Source organism: Muscardinus avellanarius (genome assembly GCF_963383645.1).
Source record: "Muscardinus avellanarius genome assembly, chromosome: 6".
Classification (NCBI taxonomy): domain Eukaryota; kingdom Metazoa; phylum Chordata; class Mammalia; order Rodentia; family Gliridae; genus Muscardinus; species Muscardinus avellanarius.
The window spans coordinates 52,715,006-52,733,042 of NC_137791.1; the positions used below are offsets into that span (position 1 = coordinate 52,715,006).

An 18,037-nucleotide genomic window follows, 5' to 3' on the forward strand; every position below is an offset into this window, starting at 1 on the left:
TGCCCGGCAGCTCCCCCACCGCACAGTGGGAAGGGCCCTGCACACACAGGCAGAGCAAGGGCTGGATCCCACCACTGCCGGGCAGTCCCCATTTGTGGGGAGCCATTGGCTTTTCCCTAGATTGGTGTCTCTGACTCAGCTGACTGTCCTTCTCCCAGAGTCAACAAAGTTTGGGGTTATAGAAAGTTCAAAAAGGTCTGAGAGAGAATCAGGTGGTGATGACACGAGGGTACTGATTGACCTATCTGTAATATGTGTTTTGTATTGGTCTGTATTGTATTCCAGTGGTGGTAGCACGAGAATGTTGATTGACCTGTAGCTGTGTATAAATACTTCTGGAAAAACAAGGTCGGCGCAAAAAAGACAAGATTGACCCAGAAGCTGCGTTGGCCAGGAGTGTCCATGCAATAGAGAATACTGACCCAGGCATAGTCGTCGACCCATAGGAAATATTGACCCACGAACAGGGGTCGACCAGTAGAGATAGTAGGCTGGCGGCTCCCCCACGTTAGGGTTAAAAACTCTTCATCCTCACGCCTCACTTCAGAACCCCTACTCTTGCTGGCAGGCTCCGGTACCCATTGACCCCGACAACCATTTCTAAGCGTCCCTTCTACTTCTGACTAGTGAGAAAATTATGCTTTCTTTACAAGGCTGCCTCAAGCACCAAAGAAGTGACTGTGGAAAGATTATAAAAATAGTAGCTATTCTTATTCTTTGGTCTAGAATATTTTTAAATCCTTACATGAAATTCTGATGATTGTATCTTTGGGAACACAGATTTTTATTTTTATTTATTTATTTATTTTTGTGGTACTGGAGATGAAACCCAGGGGCATTCTACCTCCAAGCTACACCCCCAGCCCTATTTTATTTTTTATTTTGAATCAGGGTCTCACTGAGCTGCAAAGGGCCTCACTAAGTAGCTGAGGCTGTCTGCGAACCGCGATCTTCCTGTCTCAGCCTCTCGAATGCTGGGATTACAAGCGTGAGCCATCACACCCAGCTGGAACACTGTTCTTAAGTGGTAAGTGACCTAGAGGCAACTTTTGCTAGGAATAAAAGTGGAAGAAACTTTGTGACCACTGACTATAGTTTTGACATAGGTTGAGGTGTCTTTAACATTTTCATCTGATATTGGAGGAGAGGGGAACTGGAACCTAGGGCTCAAAACAGCTCACAAATTAGAAATATTTTCAAATCTGTGGTTTTATCTTCAAAGTTAATGCCAATTTTCATTCTTTTCCATATACTTAATAGGAAAATAATGCTTTAAGTGACACTTTAGAAAGCTTATACCTGGCTGATATTACCAAATACATCCCTAGCTTACTCAAACTTGTATTCCAACTACTATTGTACAAATTGTCAAAAATTTAGTGGCTCAATCCAACTCACATTTATTATCTTACAGTTTTGGAGGTCAGAAGTCTGAAATGGGTCTCAGTAGTCTAAAATCAGGTATTAGAGCTGGGTGTGGTGGAACATGTCAGTAATCCCAGTGCTTGGGAAACTGAGATGGGAGGATCGCAGGTTCAAGGCTAGCCTCAGCAACTTAGCGAGACCCTCCGCAATTTAGCAAGATCCTTTTTCAATATGAAAACCGGCTAAATCAAAAGGGCTGGGGATGTAGCTCAGAAGCAAGATGCTCTTAAGTTCAATCCCCAGTACATAAATAAATAAATACATACATACATACATACATACATACATACATACATACATAAAAAAATTAAGTATTGGCTAGGCTGCTTTCCTTCTGGAAGTTCTCGGGGAGGATGTATTGCCTTGAATTTTTTATCCTCCAGACTAGAGAAAGTTTCCATTTGGGGGCTTTGTCTCCATCTTCAAAGCCAGCAACAGTGGGCTCAAGTTCTTTTTGTGCTTCTGTCTCTCTGGTTCTTCCTTTGCTTTTTCCTCCCTCTTCTACTTACTGGACCCTTGGAATAACAGTGGTCCCACCTGGACAATCCAGAAATCTCCCATCTCAACGTCATCATCAGCAGCCTTCATTCCCTCTGCAAACTTAATTCCCTCTTGCCGTGTAACATGCCATATTACCAAGTCCAGAGAAAGATGTGGGCATGTTTGGGGGCCATTATCCTGCCCCCCACAAGGTAAATCTCTGGGAGCTATAGGAGCCCCAGGGGCCGGGTGTGTTGCAGTGCAAGGATCCAGGATTGCTGCCAGATCCTGCAGTGTTTGCACCACTTGGAATTCGGGAGGCATTGCGATCCCCACGGGTGCATTTCAGAGCTCTGTGAGCCCCTTGGAGCAGGGGTGGCATCAAACTTGTCTTTCTATCTGCACACCTCCTGGAGTTTCTGACATAACGAAGACTTGTTGAATGAATGAATGAATGAATGAATGCCACAGTAATTCAAGGGAAAGCCTGGGATGAATCAGCCTCCCAGACTCACAACCACCCTGGGTTGGGATGAGGACAAGACAACAACTTCCTCACGACTCTTCAGATCTCCTTTGGAAGGCAACCCACGTTCTATTTTGAAAACCTTTTGAAAGTTTAGCTCAACAAAAGTTCAACTGAAGGAAACAGTGTTGAGCCAACGAGGAGAGTAGAATGGACTGTAGACTGATATTTAACTAGTGAAACCACGCAGGAGGATAGATTGGATTGTGGAATTAAGAAAATGACCACCTACGTACACAATGGTAATTTCCACTAATAAAAGTTGGGTGTCATAGACAGATTTCTTTATCTGACCATTCCTGCCCAAGGAAGAGCCAATGGGTAGACTTCTTGGCATGTCTGCTAGACTTACATTGACTTCTCTTTCTGTAGAGACTGTCTCATTCCGGGGAGAGAGGGAAATCCCTAGCACTGCGGTACTACCAAGCAACAGCCCCTCCTTCCCCACAAGCACCTAACTTGGGCACACTAATCAGATTCACTTCTAGGGTATCCACTTACTTCCTTCTCTGGAAAGAAGGCCACCCACTTTGGTGTGTGAACTACATGAAGTAGTCTGTTGTTTCCTGCCTTTGAAATAAAATTTGGTTTCAGAAATGTTCTGTGGAGGTACACATTTTAAATGATCAGAGCCAGATCAAGACAGCCTTGCCCTTAAATTCTGGCGGTTATATTAATATTTTTCTAAACAATTCCACTCTTCTTGGACTCCACTCCCTCTACACACTTTTCTTTTATAAAGTCAGCTGTCAGCTAGTCAGAGTAGATTTCTGCATTTGCAATCAAACAAACTTATGTAATGTCACCACCACAGATTCATTAATCTCCATCCAATATTCAAGACAGCGCCTTGGCTCCAGCGAGGGGAGCTCTGGATTAGTGCTATTTAGACCAAATGATCTCTAGGAGTTGGCTGAAAGATTTAGATAATAGGCAACAAGGCAGGGGATGGTGGAGCAAAAGAGGGAGGAGGATCAGCAACCACAGGCTTGGAAATGTGGCTGCAAGTTTCATTTCAGCTTCTGAACTACATGAAGGTGGCTGTTGTTTCCTGTCTTTGACATAAAACCTCCTTTTAGACATACTCCGCAGAGGTGCATTTTTTTGAGAGAAGCAGAACTGGACCGAGGCAGACATTCCAACTAGCTTTGGCTGAATGAAGATAACTTAGAGATACATATAAGAGATGCTTCTCTCTCTCCGTACGCACCAGTAGGAGACAGCAGTAAAGGACATTTCCTCTTGTATTCTAGCAAGAATTCAGAAAAGATAAGAATAGTCCCAAGTCTCAGATATTGTTTTGGTATCTGAAATAGACTGCAGTGTAGTGCATACACAGTTTCTAAAGGGAAACTTTTGTTTAAACATTTGTTTTATCTTCCAAATTAGTGCTTAGTATTCACGTTTCCCAAGTGGAGTATAAGGTGTTGGAAGGCAAGAATGATAACTGGTTCATCTTTCTATATTATCAGTGGCTAACTATGTATATCTCACGACTGGAACTCAGTACATACTTGTTGAATTAAATTAAAATAGGATCACATGTATACATATTTTATTTCTACCTTTGGGTTCAGAAAATAAGCATTTCATCTAGCATGGCGAGTTCTTTAGTTTTCTCCTGACAGTCAGAAGTGCTTCGGGGAAGGGGTCTATAAGAATAACTGAGGTCTTTTGTCTACCTTCTTGCTACCTGCTCTGCAGATGGACTTTAACCCAAGTTCACTGACAGCTAAATGAGCTTTCGTATTCAAATTCCAGCCTCACAGGGAAAAATACACTGGGAAAGAAGAATTTAGCCAAGTAGAAGATTCTGTTCAAATATTCAAGTCAAGTCAGGTCACTCTTTTGCAGAGGTCCCTTGATTCTACCATCCATAGGAACCTACTATGGAACTGGCTCAACATCTGAGAAGGACAGCACCAACAGCTGACAAACACAAATTTGTCACTAAATGAACACTTCATGATACACCAAAGCAACCCATTGCTCTTGCCTAGAATCTGATGAAATTAATTACCAGCAAAGGGCTTTATTTAATAACAGTCATAATGATGAAATACTTATGCTACATCAAGAATCATTTCAAATGTTTTCCATACCTTGTATCATACAAGTACAAGATTAAATTAAAGTATAAATTATTATCATCAATTCAGGTTTATTTTTGTTCTTGATATTATAGGTCATTTTTTCAGAAATGTGGATTTTTAAAAAATTTATTGATACATTGATATCATACATCATTATGAAATACAGGATGGTAGAAGCACTCATGTACACATCACACTCAACTCAGTTTTATAAGGCGATGAAACTGGTGCTCAGAGATGTTGCCTAACTTGCCTGAGGACACAGCCGAAAAAGGAATTCATATATTTAGTCATTACACCGTAATTATTCTCAACCTCAGGTGTAGTCACTGTGGAAATCTGTATGGCATACAAAATTTTATACTCTGTTGCAGCCAAGAGTTCACACAGTGTAAATCAAAGTTTTTTAAAAAATGGGCTCTTTTGGAGGTAGCTTAAGGAAAGGAGATATTTTTGCTTTAGCATTCCCACCGGGCCTCAACTTCATTGTAAAGGAGAAATCAAATGGTCTCAAGCTCCCTTTCAGTTCTAATATCCTAAAAAGGTAGTTATTTTCAGAAGTATTAGACAATTCTTAAAATTAATTTTAACTTCATTATAAAATGCCACCTGGGAGGCTGAGGATGGATGTAACTCAGAGGTAGAGTGCTTACCTGGCATGCCTAAGGCCCTGGGTTCAATCTCCAGTACCACAAAATCAACCAACCAACCGACCAAACAACAGAAAACAAAATCCCCCACCTGGGTAAAATAGCTGATTACACAAAATAAAATAATAGCTGTAGCCCTTATCAAAAGGTTGGGAATCCCCATATCTAAAAAAAAAGAAAAGTGGAAATTTGACATATACAAGAGAACCAAGATATGATCTTCAAAACCAAGAACCAATTATTATAAAGGGTAAGCACAAACACAGAATTTGACTTGTATCATATTGTCTTCATGAATATTAGGTGATTAAAGCCACCACACAGTATAGGAAACTACTTGACAATTTCACACAAGGAAGTACTGAAATATGAACAAAAGATCATTTTATCCTAATAATATTTGGATACTTAAGCATAAAAATAAGTGTCTACATTTTCAAGACTATATAAATATATGAAACTTAATTATTATAAGGGAATTACAATAAAATTAATAATGGACCAAACATTTGTTTTAATAAGTGTATTTCTCAAATATCTAAGTCTAAGCCGGATGTGGTGGCATACACTTGTAATCCCAGCATTCGGGAGGCTGAGATAGGAGGATAGCGGCTTGCGGCCAGCCTCAGCTATTAGTGAGGCCTTTTGCAACTCAGTGAGGCCTTGTTTCAAAAAATAAAGAATAAAAGTAGGGCTGGGGGTGTCGCTCAGAGGCAAAATGCCCGAGTTCCATCCCCAGTACCGCAAAAAACAAAAACAAAACAAAACAAAACATATATCTCTATATATGTATCTAAGTCTGTTGAGTTTAGTGTAGAAATCATATACAAATATGAATGTAAGTTTTATATGGCATGCTACTATTACAAAGGCAAGCAAATTCTGAACTTAACATCACTGAGCATATATGCAATACAAAACATCATTTTCAGTTATGTCCTGCATCAACTTTAGAGAGTAAAGTTTCTGGAAGATGGCTAGCTATGGTGTTGCCAAGCAAAATACAATGCATTGAAGATGGGATATCCAAGATGGCACTCTGTGGAAATGATCAGCGTTTATATATAATAGGAACCAAAAGTGACCAAAAAAAATTCCTCCCCTTACAGAGTTCCATACTACAGTGGAGAGTAAGATTTTTTTTTAAATGGTACTGGGGATGGAACCCTTCTACCTCCGAGCTACACTCCCAGACCTATTTTATATTTTGGAAACAGGGTCTCTTAAGCCAGCCAGGCTGGCTTTGAATCTGTGTGATCCTCCTGTCTCTGCCTCCCAAGTGGAGGGATTACAAACATGTGCCACCACGCCCAGCAAGAGTAAGACATTTTAAATAGTGAATTGTACAATATGTTGGAAGATAAAAGGGCTACTGGTAAAAGCAAAGAAAGTGAACACATTGTATATATCTATTATATATTTGGAAAATTATTGTGTTTTGAGAATTGGAAGTATCTTGACTATTTATGGGCCTTAGAACTGAGAAATTAGAGTAAGTGTAAACTCCGATGGAGATTAGAGAGATTAAGCAAAGATTATAATGAGGGTGAAAGTATACTAGTAGAATCCTTAAAGTTGGCACCAGGCTCAGGTCTTGTTTATAAATCCATTGTTCTTCAGCTTAGAAGACAGTAATCCTGAGAGTTTAAAGAGTAAACAAGAATAGAAGAGTAGGAGACATCTTACAATTATATCGATCTCTTCAGGTCCACACGTCCATCTATCTCAAAGGCTGAGATTTTCTGACACAGAACCAAGTGTACTGGGTTTCACTTTGCTGAAGATACAGTATATATAACTGTGAGGCAGAGGTGTAAGGGCTGGGTTATCCTTTCCCTTTCCCTCGAGTTCAGTGGTAATGCCATTCCTGCCAGTAGATGAAAGTCTGTCCTTAGTAAACCCCCTCTCGAGGCCCGGCAGGGTGAGGCTGGGTTTGGGGCTGGCTCACAAGCGTGGTCTGAAACATCAGACTTTCACCCTTCTCACTGTGGGACTCTGACAAGGCCTTGCCCATTGTGACAAATGCTTTTCCTGGCGATTTTTATCTTCTTTCATACTGGAGAGTGAATTCAGTAGTGCTCTACCATTGAGACACATACCCAGCCCTCTTCATTTTTTATTTTGAGATGGGGCCTTCATAAATTGCCAAGGCTGACCTCCAACTTGTGATCCTCCTGTCTCAGTCTCCCTAGTTGCTGAGATCACAGGGACATGTGACTGTGCCCAGCTCCCTGGTGATCTTAACCCATAACAGAAGGCAGGCCTCCAGATCACTGGGAGCAATTCTTTTTTTTTTTTTTTTTTTTTTTTTTTTGTAGTACTCGGGAAAATTCTACCTCTGAGCTACACCCCCGGCCCCTTTTTTAAGTCTTTATTTTGAAACAGGGTCTCACTGAGCTGCAAGGAACCTCACTAAGTAGCTGAGGCTATCTATGAACCACAATCCTCTTGCCTTAGCCTCCCAAATGCTGGGATTACAAGCATGTGTCACCACGCCTGGCTGGGAGCAATTCTTAAATGAACAAGATGAAAAGGTCTATTTTTAGAAGGTGGCATTCCAGTTTCCATTCACCATTCTTGGTAGGCCACAGGAGTGACTCTGTGACTGCAGAGGACCTTCTGGCCTTAAGACTCATCGTGACTTCAGCAGGTTATCTTGCTTCCTGAGGCGTATTAGTACTCCCAGAGGGGGAAGATTGGAACACTCATCTGTCATGGGTTTTGCTGCTCATTCTCTGCCTCATGGCTTTTCCTGCTTCTGGCTGGCACAGATAAGATGAATAGAGTTAGAATCTAACTCAAGGGCTTGAAGCCAGCAAGTCTAATACATATCCATGGGCACCAGTGGCCTAAAGTAAGGGTTCAAATAGCAGTACATTCTTCATGGGATAATGGTAGAACAGAGGCCAGGCCATGGAAAGGATAACAATGTTAGTTTCCTGTGTTTTACTGTAATAAATAAAAGAGTAACAATGATAATGTACAGCACAGTTTAGCTTTGGAGAAATTACTATAAGAGCCTGGATTACAAATCTTTACTATCCTCAATGCATTAGTCATAGGGATTGTTTGGTCAGAATAATGTATTTATAGAGAAGCTGAAAATTGTTCCCAGTGCGGTGACAAGGTGCCTTGCTTGGGAGAAGTGTTAGGGGGTCCTCTTGCTTGGTGATTGATCAGTGCCCGAAAGGTTCTACCAGAAAGCACTCCATTCAATTCTCTTTCAAACTGCCTTGAAATCTGCCAGTATGACCTAATTGGGAAAAGGTCCAAGAAAGAGCACAGTGAATGATAAAAGGGTTTGGAAATAGAATCTAGGAGGAGAGTTTAAAAGAAGGCAGTTGACTTTACTTGGAGATAAGAGTGGGCAGAAAAGATAACTACAATGGTTCTGAAGGCTACAGAGTTCCCACTCCTTCATTTATTTGTTCACCCGAGATGCCCTGCAGTAGACCAGGACTTGGCAGATATGGGGAAGGACAAAATGGAAGGCAGTCAAAACAAAGCCCTGGCTTCAGAATTTCCTCTCCATCTCCAGTGGCCAAGCACTGAACAAAATCAGGTGTCAGGCCACATGCCTGAAGTGAAGGGATTCGAGAAACTGAAATCTTGCTGAGGCCGATGTAGCATTGGGAATAAATACATCCCTACCAGTCATTTGTTTCTGATGACTACTGCTGGTTAAATGATGAAGTAATTTTAAAGGCTGGTTGAGAGAATTTCTACCAGAAAAAAAAATTATAGCTTCAATTTTGTAGTTCAGAATATTCTGTTACAAACCTATACTAAGGGAAGCAGTGATTTTGTGGTTTCCATTGCGTTTCTCATCTGTCCTGGACACTGTATGATTCCTATCAGGCCACAGAGACAACAGAGAAGGCAGAAGCCAACGATGGCATCTCTTCCCTCCACACTGAAGTTAGCAGAAAGCCCACTGGCAAATTTACCAAGGAAACAAGTATGTACAAGTTCATGGTTACAGGCTGTTACTAAGTCTTAAGTTCCTCTTCTGCTACAGGATTTTGGAATTTCCCAGCTCTTGATTAACTGAGATTAATTTTTTTTTAACACTGAGGACAATAAATTTGTGATTTTATTTTACAAATAAGGAAGTGACCTTTTACTTACTTTCTTTAAATAGTATAGACAAAGAAGTTGGATAATTCCAGTAACAGGATAACGTGTGCTAGAGTTTTCACTTTCATCTTGGAATAAGATATCCGAGGTCACATATGAGCTTATGCTATCAGCATATGGCTTGAATATTGTTTGTTCCCTCAGAAACTCATGTTGAAATTTAATCCCTATTATGAAGTATTAAGAGGTGGGACAAGGTAGGTTCTCTTAAGAGGTGACCAGTGCTCTTCCTTTGTGAATGGATTAACCCGTTCATGTATTTAGCAGACTAATCAATTCGGGTTAATGGATTAATCTTAGGAATGGGCTCATTATTAAAGCCGAGTTGGCTGGGTCTCTCATCCTCCTTGCCCCTCACCCTGATGCTCTCTGCTACATCTTGGCCTGGCAGGCAGTCACCGGATGCCAAGCAAATGCCGATGCCACGCTCTTGGGCTTTCAGAATGATGAACTAAACAAACTCCCTTTTAAAATAAATCAGCCAGTCCTATATAATCAGTTATAGCCGACAAAAAATGGACTAAAACAGCTCACCTGTCTCGCTTCCAATCAAAGGCTGATTTGCAAAATGCTTGACAAAGTCCTTTAGAGAAGAGTATTCATTAAAGCCAAACTTAAAGGAATATCCGGTATATTCAACATGAAAGTGTTTGACAGAGTCTTTGGCTCTGAAAAGGAAAAACAAATGTTTAATGTTATTTAACAAATGAGTATTTTTTTGGAAGGCAAATGTAGTCTCATATTAGCATCACCATTAACCTTTTTTTAAGATCAGAGAATAGCCGGGCATGGTGGCGCACCTTGTAATCCCCGCGCTCGGGAGGTGGAGACAGGAGGATTGCGCAGGTTTGAAGCCAGCCTTGCTGGCTTAAGAGACCCTGTTTCCAAATTTAAAAAAAAGTATAAAATAGGTCTGGGAGTGTACCCCGGAGGTAGAAGGGTTTCCAGGAATCCCAGTACCACCAAAAAAAAAATAATAATAATAATATACAATCACTGAAATCACTGATCGTTTTAAAGACCATTACTAATTTCTCTTGCCATAGTATGTAGTATGGTCTTTTTTTTTTTAAATCAAACTCAGGGGAATTCCACCTTTGAGCTATGTTCCCATTTTTAATTTTAATTTAATTTAATTTAACTTAATTTTTTGGTGGTACTGGGATTTCTGGAAAACTTTGTACCTCCGGGCTACACTCCCAGACCTATTTTTATACTTTTTCATTTTTGGAAACAGGGTCTCTTAAGCCAGCATGGCTGGCTTCAAACCTGCACAATCTTCCTGTCTCCGCCTCCCAAGCACGGGGATTACAAGCGTGTGCCACCATGCCTGGCTTTATTTTATATTTTGAAATAGAGTATCGCTAAGTTGCTGAGGCTGGCCTTGAACCTGTGATCCTCTATCTCAGTCTCCCCAGTACTGGAGTTACAGGCATGTGCCACCATGTCCCTTCCCTATCCAGAGTCAGTTGGCATTCTAATTCTGTCAATTAGTTAGGTCAGCCTGGACCTGTTTTTCCCTTGCCAGGTTTTCTGCCCACTGCATAAAATATAAAATTTTCTAAATGCCATTTTCCACTTCATTTTTGAATTGATGTGGAATATTAAATAATATCTATCTCTCCACTTTGACCCCATTGTGTCTCTCTAGCCTCGCCTCCCCTTATATCTCTCTATGCAGCCCATATTCAAACTTCAGCGTGCATCAGACTCACCTGCAGAGTTTGATAAAGCCCAGATTGCTGGGCCTCACCCCCAGATTCTGATTCAGTGGGTCCAGGATGGGGCCTGAGAATTTATATTCTTAGCCAGGCATGGTGACACATGCCCATAATCCCAGTACTGGGGAGGCTGAGACAGGAGGATAGGTTTGAGGTCAGCTTTAGCAATTTAGTGAGATCCTCAACAACTTTGCAAGACCTTGTTTCAAAATAAAAAAATAATTAAAGAAGGGGTTGAGGGATTGTCCCTAGGTTCAATCCCCAGTAACACGCATACACACGCATGCATACATACACACACATACGCACACACATGCGCACATACACACATATGCACACACACATGCACACATACACACATGCATACATACACACATGCATACATACACACATGCACACGGGCACACACATGCACACGCTCCTAATAACTTCTCAGGTGATGCTGCTGGTTTGTGAATCATGCTTTCAGAACTCTTGTCCAAATGGACCTCATATTCTTTTTTCTTTTTCTTTTTGCTCTTTTTTTTATGGTGGTACTGGGGATTGAACCTGGGAGCATTCTACCACTGAACTATACCCCAGCCCTATTTTATTATTATTTCATTTATTTTAAAGCAAGGTCTTACTAAGTTGTGAAAGACCTCATTCTAAGTTGCTGAGGCTGGCTGTGAACAGGCGATTGTCCTGTCTCAGCCTCCCAAGTACTGGGATTTCAGGTGTGTGCCACCACACCTGGCTCTGGAGCTGCTACTCTTTTTATTTATTTATTTATTTATTTTGCGGGTTTGGGGATGGAACCCAGTGGCATTTGACCTCCAAGCTACACCCCCTGCTCTATTTTTTATTCTTTATTTTGAAACCGGGTCTCACTGAGTTACAGAGGGCCTCACTAAGTAGCTGAGGCTGTCCGCGAACCGCGATCCTCCAGTCTCAGCCTCCTGAATGCTGGGATTATAAGCATGTGCCACCATGCCCAGCTCCTACTACTCTTTAAAGGCTTTCCACCTCTCTCCCTTAGCTCATACTGTTTCTTTAACTAGCAACATCTACCTCCTGGTCTTTGCTGGTAGAAATCTTAGATATCCATCAATATGGGTAGAACAAGTTTTAATGTGGCTGGTGCAAGTTTCAGTTCAAATACCACCTCCTCTCTTAAGAATTACAAGATGATTCCAATAGAAGTTGATTACCTTTCCTCTTTTAGCTACCCAAACACTTATCATGCCTTCTTTATTTGTTGTACTCTACTTTGTAGTCATTTTGGGATCTTATTCCCCTATGAAGCTATACTTCCTGAAAATAAGTTTTTTTTTTTTTGAAGGAAGATTGGAAATTGAACTCAGTGGCGCTCTACCACTGAGCGACACACCCAGCCCTTTTTATTTTTCATTTTGAAGATGGGTCTTGCTAAGTTACCACACTCATTTTATAAACATATGATCTTCTTGTCTCAGCCTCCCAAATACTGAGATCACAGGACTGTATCACTGTGTCCATCTGAAAACAAGCTTTTGAATCTTCTATAACACCTAGTAATGTGGCTGGTGCAGAATAAGTGCTTTAGAATATTTATTATTATGGGAATTAATGAATAAAAATAGTGATTCTCCTGAAATGACCTGTCAACCTCTGCTGGTAAAGCAGTTTGTTTGCTTGTTTGTTTGTTTATTTTTTTAGCATTCCCAAGTACCTGTAAATGGAATTCAATGAATTACTTTGTAATTTTTCATGAAGATGAAATATAATGCTATCTATTCATAAGGAGTTTATGGTCAATTATTTTTTTTTGTTGCAGTACTGGGGATTGAACCCAGGGGCATTCTACCTCTGAGCTATACCCCAAGACCTATTATTATATTTTTTATTTTGAAACAGGGTCTCACTAAGTTGTGGAGGGCCTCACTAAATGGTTGAGGCTGGCTTTAAACCTGCGATCCTACTGTCACAGCCTCCCAAGTACTGGGATTATAAGTGTGCACTGCCATGCCCGACTTTATTATTTCTATATAGGTAGAAAGTTAACACTATTTGATCCAACAATTTCACATATTTGTTTGAAATTTTTGGAAGATTCATGCAATAAAACAACGATATCCTAATCATCTGATGGAATTTTCTCTTCCTTCTTGTTTTCTTATTTTTTTCTTTCTTCTCTTTCCTCTTTCTTTCTTTCTTTCTTTCTTTCTTTCTTTCTTTCTTTCTTTCTTTCTTTCTTTCTTTCTTTCTTTCTTTCTTTCTTTGTGACTGAACCTAGGAGTAGTCTATCTCCAAGCTACCTCCCGAGTCCTTTCAGGGTTTGAAGTCCTTTGACCTTGTAGCCCAGTAGGAATAGGGGTTGGTGGCGGTATGGTGGTATTATCTGGCAATATGACTGAGACAAACTCAGTAAGTGACAAATGGGGCCATGCTGAATTCAGATTCATCATGCACCCACCTTACAGAGAGAGAGTACATTCCGGCCTGCTCATTGCTGTCCCTCAGAAGGTAGCTGCCATCACACCCATTGGAGAGGAGCATAGCCTCAGCTGCGTGGCGTGTGAGGTTGCCGTGATACCACCTAGGAAGGAGAGAAGAGCACTTTTAACCAGGGAAAACCACGGGGGAGTCCTATTTCACAGGGCCTCCCTCCCAAAGATTTCTTATCAATACTCTCTGTCGTAAGTAGGCAGAGACCAAACTCTCAGCCCAAACTTTAGGATGAGGAAGACCCTGGGTGGGCTGAGCTGGTACCAGTCATGTGTTACAGGTTGAATCATGTCTTGAAAACTCACATATAGAAGCTCTAACCCCTGGCCCCCCAGAATTTGGAGATAAGGTCGAGAGTGGACACTAATGCAACGTGCCTGTCGTAAAAGTGTCTATCTTGTAAAAGAGGCTATAGACTTTCACACAGGAAGAATGTCATATGAATATGCCAATGGGCATTGGAAAGCCAGAGAGACAGAGAGACCCACAATAAATTTTTCCTCATGGCCCTCAGAAGGAACCAGACCTGTTGACACCTTGATTTGGGGCTTTCAGCCCCCAGAATTCTGAAATGATTGGTTCTGTTGGTAAAGCCACCCAATCGGTGGTACTTCGCATGACAGCCTTAGCAAACAAATAGACAGTGTAGCTTTGTGAACAGAACATTTTAAAAACTTCAGTTCTGCTGGGCGTGGTGGTGAATGCTTGTAATCCCAGCATTCAGGAGGCTGAGACAGGGGTATCATGCAGGTTTGAAGCCAGCCTCGGTTACTTAGGCCCTTTGAAACTCAGTGAGACCCTGTTTCAAAATAAAGAATAAAAACTAGGGCTGGGAGTGTAGCTCAGAGGTAGAATGCCCCTAGGTTCCATCCCCAGTACCCACCCCCCCCCAATCCAATCCAAATTAGCCATAAGACTAGGCTTGACCAGTTTTCTTTCTTTCTTTTGGTCTCTCCCTTCTGCCCTCTTTTGTAAGCATGTGATTATGCCATGGGAAAACCATAGAGCTACTATACTGGTGTCCATAGTCATGAGTGATATGAAGCAGTTTCAAGGAATGATGATATTCCACAGTGAACATAAGCCCATCAAATATTCTTCCAAACTGACAAATATCTGAAAAGCTGGGGAAGTCCCAGGGAGATTCAGGTTGATTTTTGTATTTTAGAAAAGGTTCCATATATCTATGGTAAAATAAAAAATACAAATAATTCAAAAGAAGTTGTGGTGAAATTAAATCCTCTTTCTCAGCTGGGCGTGGTGGTGCACATTTGTAACCCCAGTACTTGGGAGGCTGAGTCAGGAGGATCGCGCAGGTTTGAAGCCAACCTCAGCTACTTAGTGAGGCTCTCAGCAATTTAGTGAGGCTTTGTTTCCAAATAAAATATAAAACAGGTCTGGGAGTGTAGCTGGGAAGTAGAAAGCCCCTGGGTTCCATCTCCAGTACCACAAAGAAAAAAAAATATTTTACTTTCTCAGCCTTGAGCCCCGGCTCCCTTCTTTCCTTCTCCAGAGAACACCTCTGCTCATCGCTCTGTGGGGTTCCTCCTAAAACACAGTCTAGACAGTATTCAGGTCGATCACCCCAATCCCTGCTCTTAATTCCAGGAGAATAAGAGGATTCCAGGACTCTGCTCTGCATTTGTTCCCTTCTCCCAATGTTTCTCCAAGTGACATGCCTTCCCCATGATTTTTAAGGGCATTGCTGTGGCAGTTGTGTGTGGTGATGGGATTGCAGCCCTGCAATCGTATTACTCGAGTCTTCATCCAGGTACCATCTTTTAGGAGCAGTAAAACTCTGGGCAAGTTATTTTACCCATCTGAGCTTCAGTTTCCCCATATCCAAAGTAGGATTAGTTCTAGTTGTACTTCGTGGCCAATTGTGAAAAGCACATATGTCAACGCTGGTGAAGTGGTTGGATTGGGCTGGGTGCACACAGTGCTCAGCAGTTTAGTTACCATCCAGAAATCACTGAGATTCACAAAGCCACGGCATGCAATTTATCCTCTGGGGTATGATTTTCTTGTTGTCTAAATACAGTTGTTTTTGTTTTTGTTTTTGCTTTCCATTTAGTTCAGATAACAGAAGTCTGGGTACCAGAGGCAGTTGCTGACTGTAAGTGACCCAGGATCCAGGGCAGCAGTGATAAGGAGAGTCAGTTACATGCATGTGTTAGTGCAATGAGCTGTGTGCTTCTAAGGAAGTGTGGAGAGTGTACAGGAGCCCTACTCTAAAGGGAGGGATTCGGATCCACTGTGACGTCCCTGTCCTATGAAATTTTAGCCTGGACAATAAAGAGCAAACACAGCTGGGTGCTGTGGTATATGCCTGTGTTCCCAGTACTTGGGAAGCTGAGGCAGAAGGATTGCAGGTTCAAGGCCAGTGCATGCTGACTTAATGAGACCCTGTTTCAAGATAAAATCTGAAAGAACTGGAGGTGTAGCTTGGAGGTAGAATGCCCCTGGGTTCAATCTCTAGTACCACAAGATAAATTAAACAAACAAACAGATAAATTAAAAAAAGAGTAAACATAAAGGCATCTGTGGAAGGAAATTTCCACACAGGTCTTCAAGCTATGCTTCTTAAACCTGCATTTCCTCATGCATGATTTTTTTTTAGCTTACTTCCTCTATTCTGTATTAGAAATAAATTTGTTAGCTGAAAGCGATAAATGTATTCTCAAAGACCTTGTATGAGGACACCCACTGAGTCATTTGCCTAGAGCAGGGTTCCCATGCATTCAGCTGATTCTCAGACAAGTTCAATTCTGTTCACTACAAACTGCTTTCAAAGGAAAACTAGGATCACAAAGTAATCTATAGCATACTTCAAGTCCAGTTGAAGTCACAATTCTAATTCTTCTTGGTAGGTAAAATCTCCACAGGGTCACAAGTCCTTAAATATAATTTGCTAACAATTAACTTCAGAATGAACATTTTAGCGTAAGATTCAGCTTGAGCCCATAGAGCACTTATTGTAAGCCACATTAGAGTCACAGAATTCTAAACTACAAGATTTGCATGTTCCTTTGAATTCTCCTCAGTGGGATCTGAAGTCCATGTTTAAAGCTTTACAGAAATCTTCTGATATTAATTACAGCCTGGTGACTAATAATTTCTATGGTAATCTTTTAAATAATAATTGTATACCACAAACACATAAGAAATATTTGGGTATAAAGCAGGAGGTGTCACCCTGTGCTCCTGTGTGGAAAATCCTCGGAGAGTGCCACGTGCTGGGGGCAGCTTGGCTTGAGTGGGTGTGGCTGTCATGGTTTTTATGGAATCCAGGGCCTGGGCCAGATGAGCTGTCTAGGCCTTGTCTACTGTGGTGTCGTATGTGATGCAGAGAGGTTTCTCATTCCCCAAAGAGCGCCTCCATGAAAGCCTACCTTCCCCTTTCAGCTGAGGAAGACGTTCCTTTCCAGAATCCTTTCCTGAACATGTTCTCCAGGGATGTGAGTGGGTCAGGACCCAAACAACACTGTGTATCCTTTAAAAGGATATGGCTCAACCCCATGTTCATGAAGAATGAAAAGTTAAAAACAGTTAAGTTGGAAGCATTCCCATTATCAGCCTACTCTACCTTCAGTAGTTGCCTCAGATCGGTGCAAATCATTGTGCAAGGTGTTGTGCTAGGTAAAGCAAAGAGAATAAAAATGGAAAATCCCCAGACTGGGCTTCAAGAAACTATTAGTTTAGTTGGGAAAAAAAGGTAAAAATTTTGCAAATCACATCCAAGCAGGAATAAAATACCCAAGGAATGTTCAAGAAAGAGTGATCAAAACTGGGTTCCTTGAACTAGCCAATACTGAAGCAGGCCTTGCAAGATATTTAATTTATATTTGTGTGTATTCTTTTTTTCTGATTATAAAGTCTATATATAGTAAACATTTAAAAATATACAAGTAGGCCGGGCGTGGTGGCGCACGCTTGTAATCCCTGTGCTTGGGAGGCGGAGACAGGAGGATCGCGCAGGTTCGAAGCCAGTGCGCTGGCTTAAGAGACCCTGTTTCCAAAAAATAAAATAGGTCTGGGAGTGTAGCCCAGAGGTAGAAGGGCTTCCAGGAACCCCAGCACCTCCAAAAAAAAGAAAGAAAGTAAAAGAGAGGTGAATGTCTTTCATAGAAGAGGAAATATAATTAATATAATCCCAGTACTTAGGAAAATTGACAGAAGATTGTAGTTTTGAGGCCAGCCTCAGCAACTTATAGGGAGACTTGCAGCAACCTAGTGAGACCCTGTTTCAAAACAACACACACACACACACACACACACACACACACAAGAAAACAATAAAAAATGTTTTACCTAATAAATAAAAGCTATATATAATCTCTCATTGCAGAAAAAAATCACAACTCTCAGTTTGGTTAATATTCTTTTCAATTTTTGTTGTGTTTGAATACTCTTGAAACCCTAACAAGATTCGTTTTCAATCTTTACCTACATATTTCTTTTCTTTTCTTTTTTTTTCCAGTACTGGGGACTGAAACCAGGGGCCTTCTACCTTTGAGCTATGTTACCAGCCACATTTTA

At 41.2% G+C, this 18,037-nt stretch overlaps 1 protein-coding gene across 2 annotated transcripts in view; it reads right to left on the reverse strand.

Moving 5' to 3' along the window:
- DAPP1 (dual adaptor of phosphotyrosine and 3-phosphoinositides 1) overlaps window positions 1-18,037 on the reverse strand; it is a gene marked incomplete at both ends in the record, with an annotated part of 61,879 nt that overhangs the window by 23,518 nt on the left and 20,324 nt on the right. The window contains 2 exons of one of the 2 annotated variants that reach the window (XM_080698010.1): window positions 9,846-9,979; window positions 13,467-13,589. In XM_080698010.1, the coding sequence (XP_080554136.1) occupies window positions 9,846-9,979; window positions 13,467-13,589 (257 nt within the window). The remainder of the gene's footprint in view (window positions 1-9,845; window positions 9,980-13,466; window positions 13,590-18,037) is intronic. The other variant, XM_080698009.1, reaches the window with a different exon arrangement.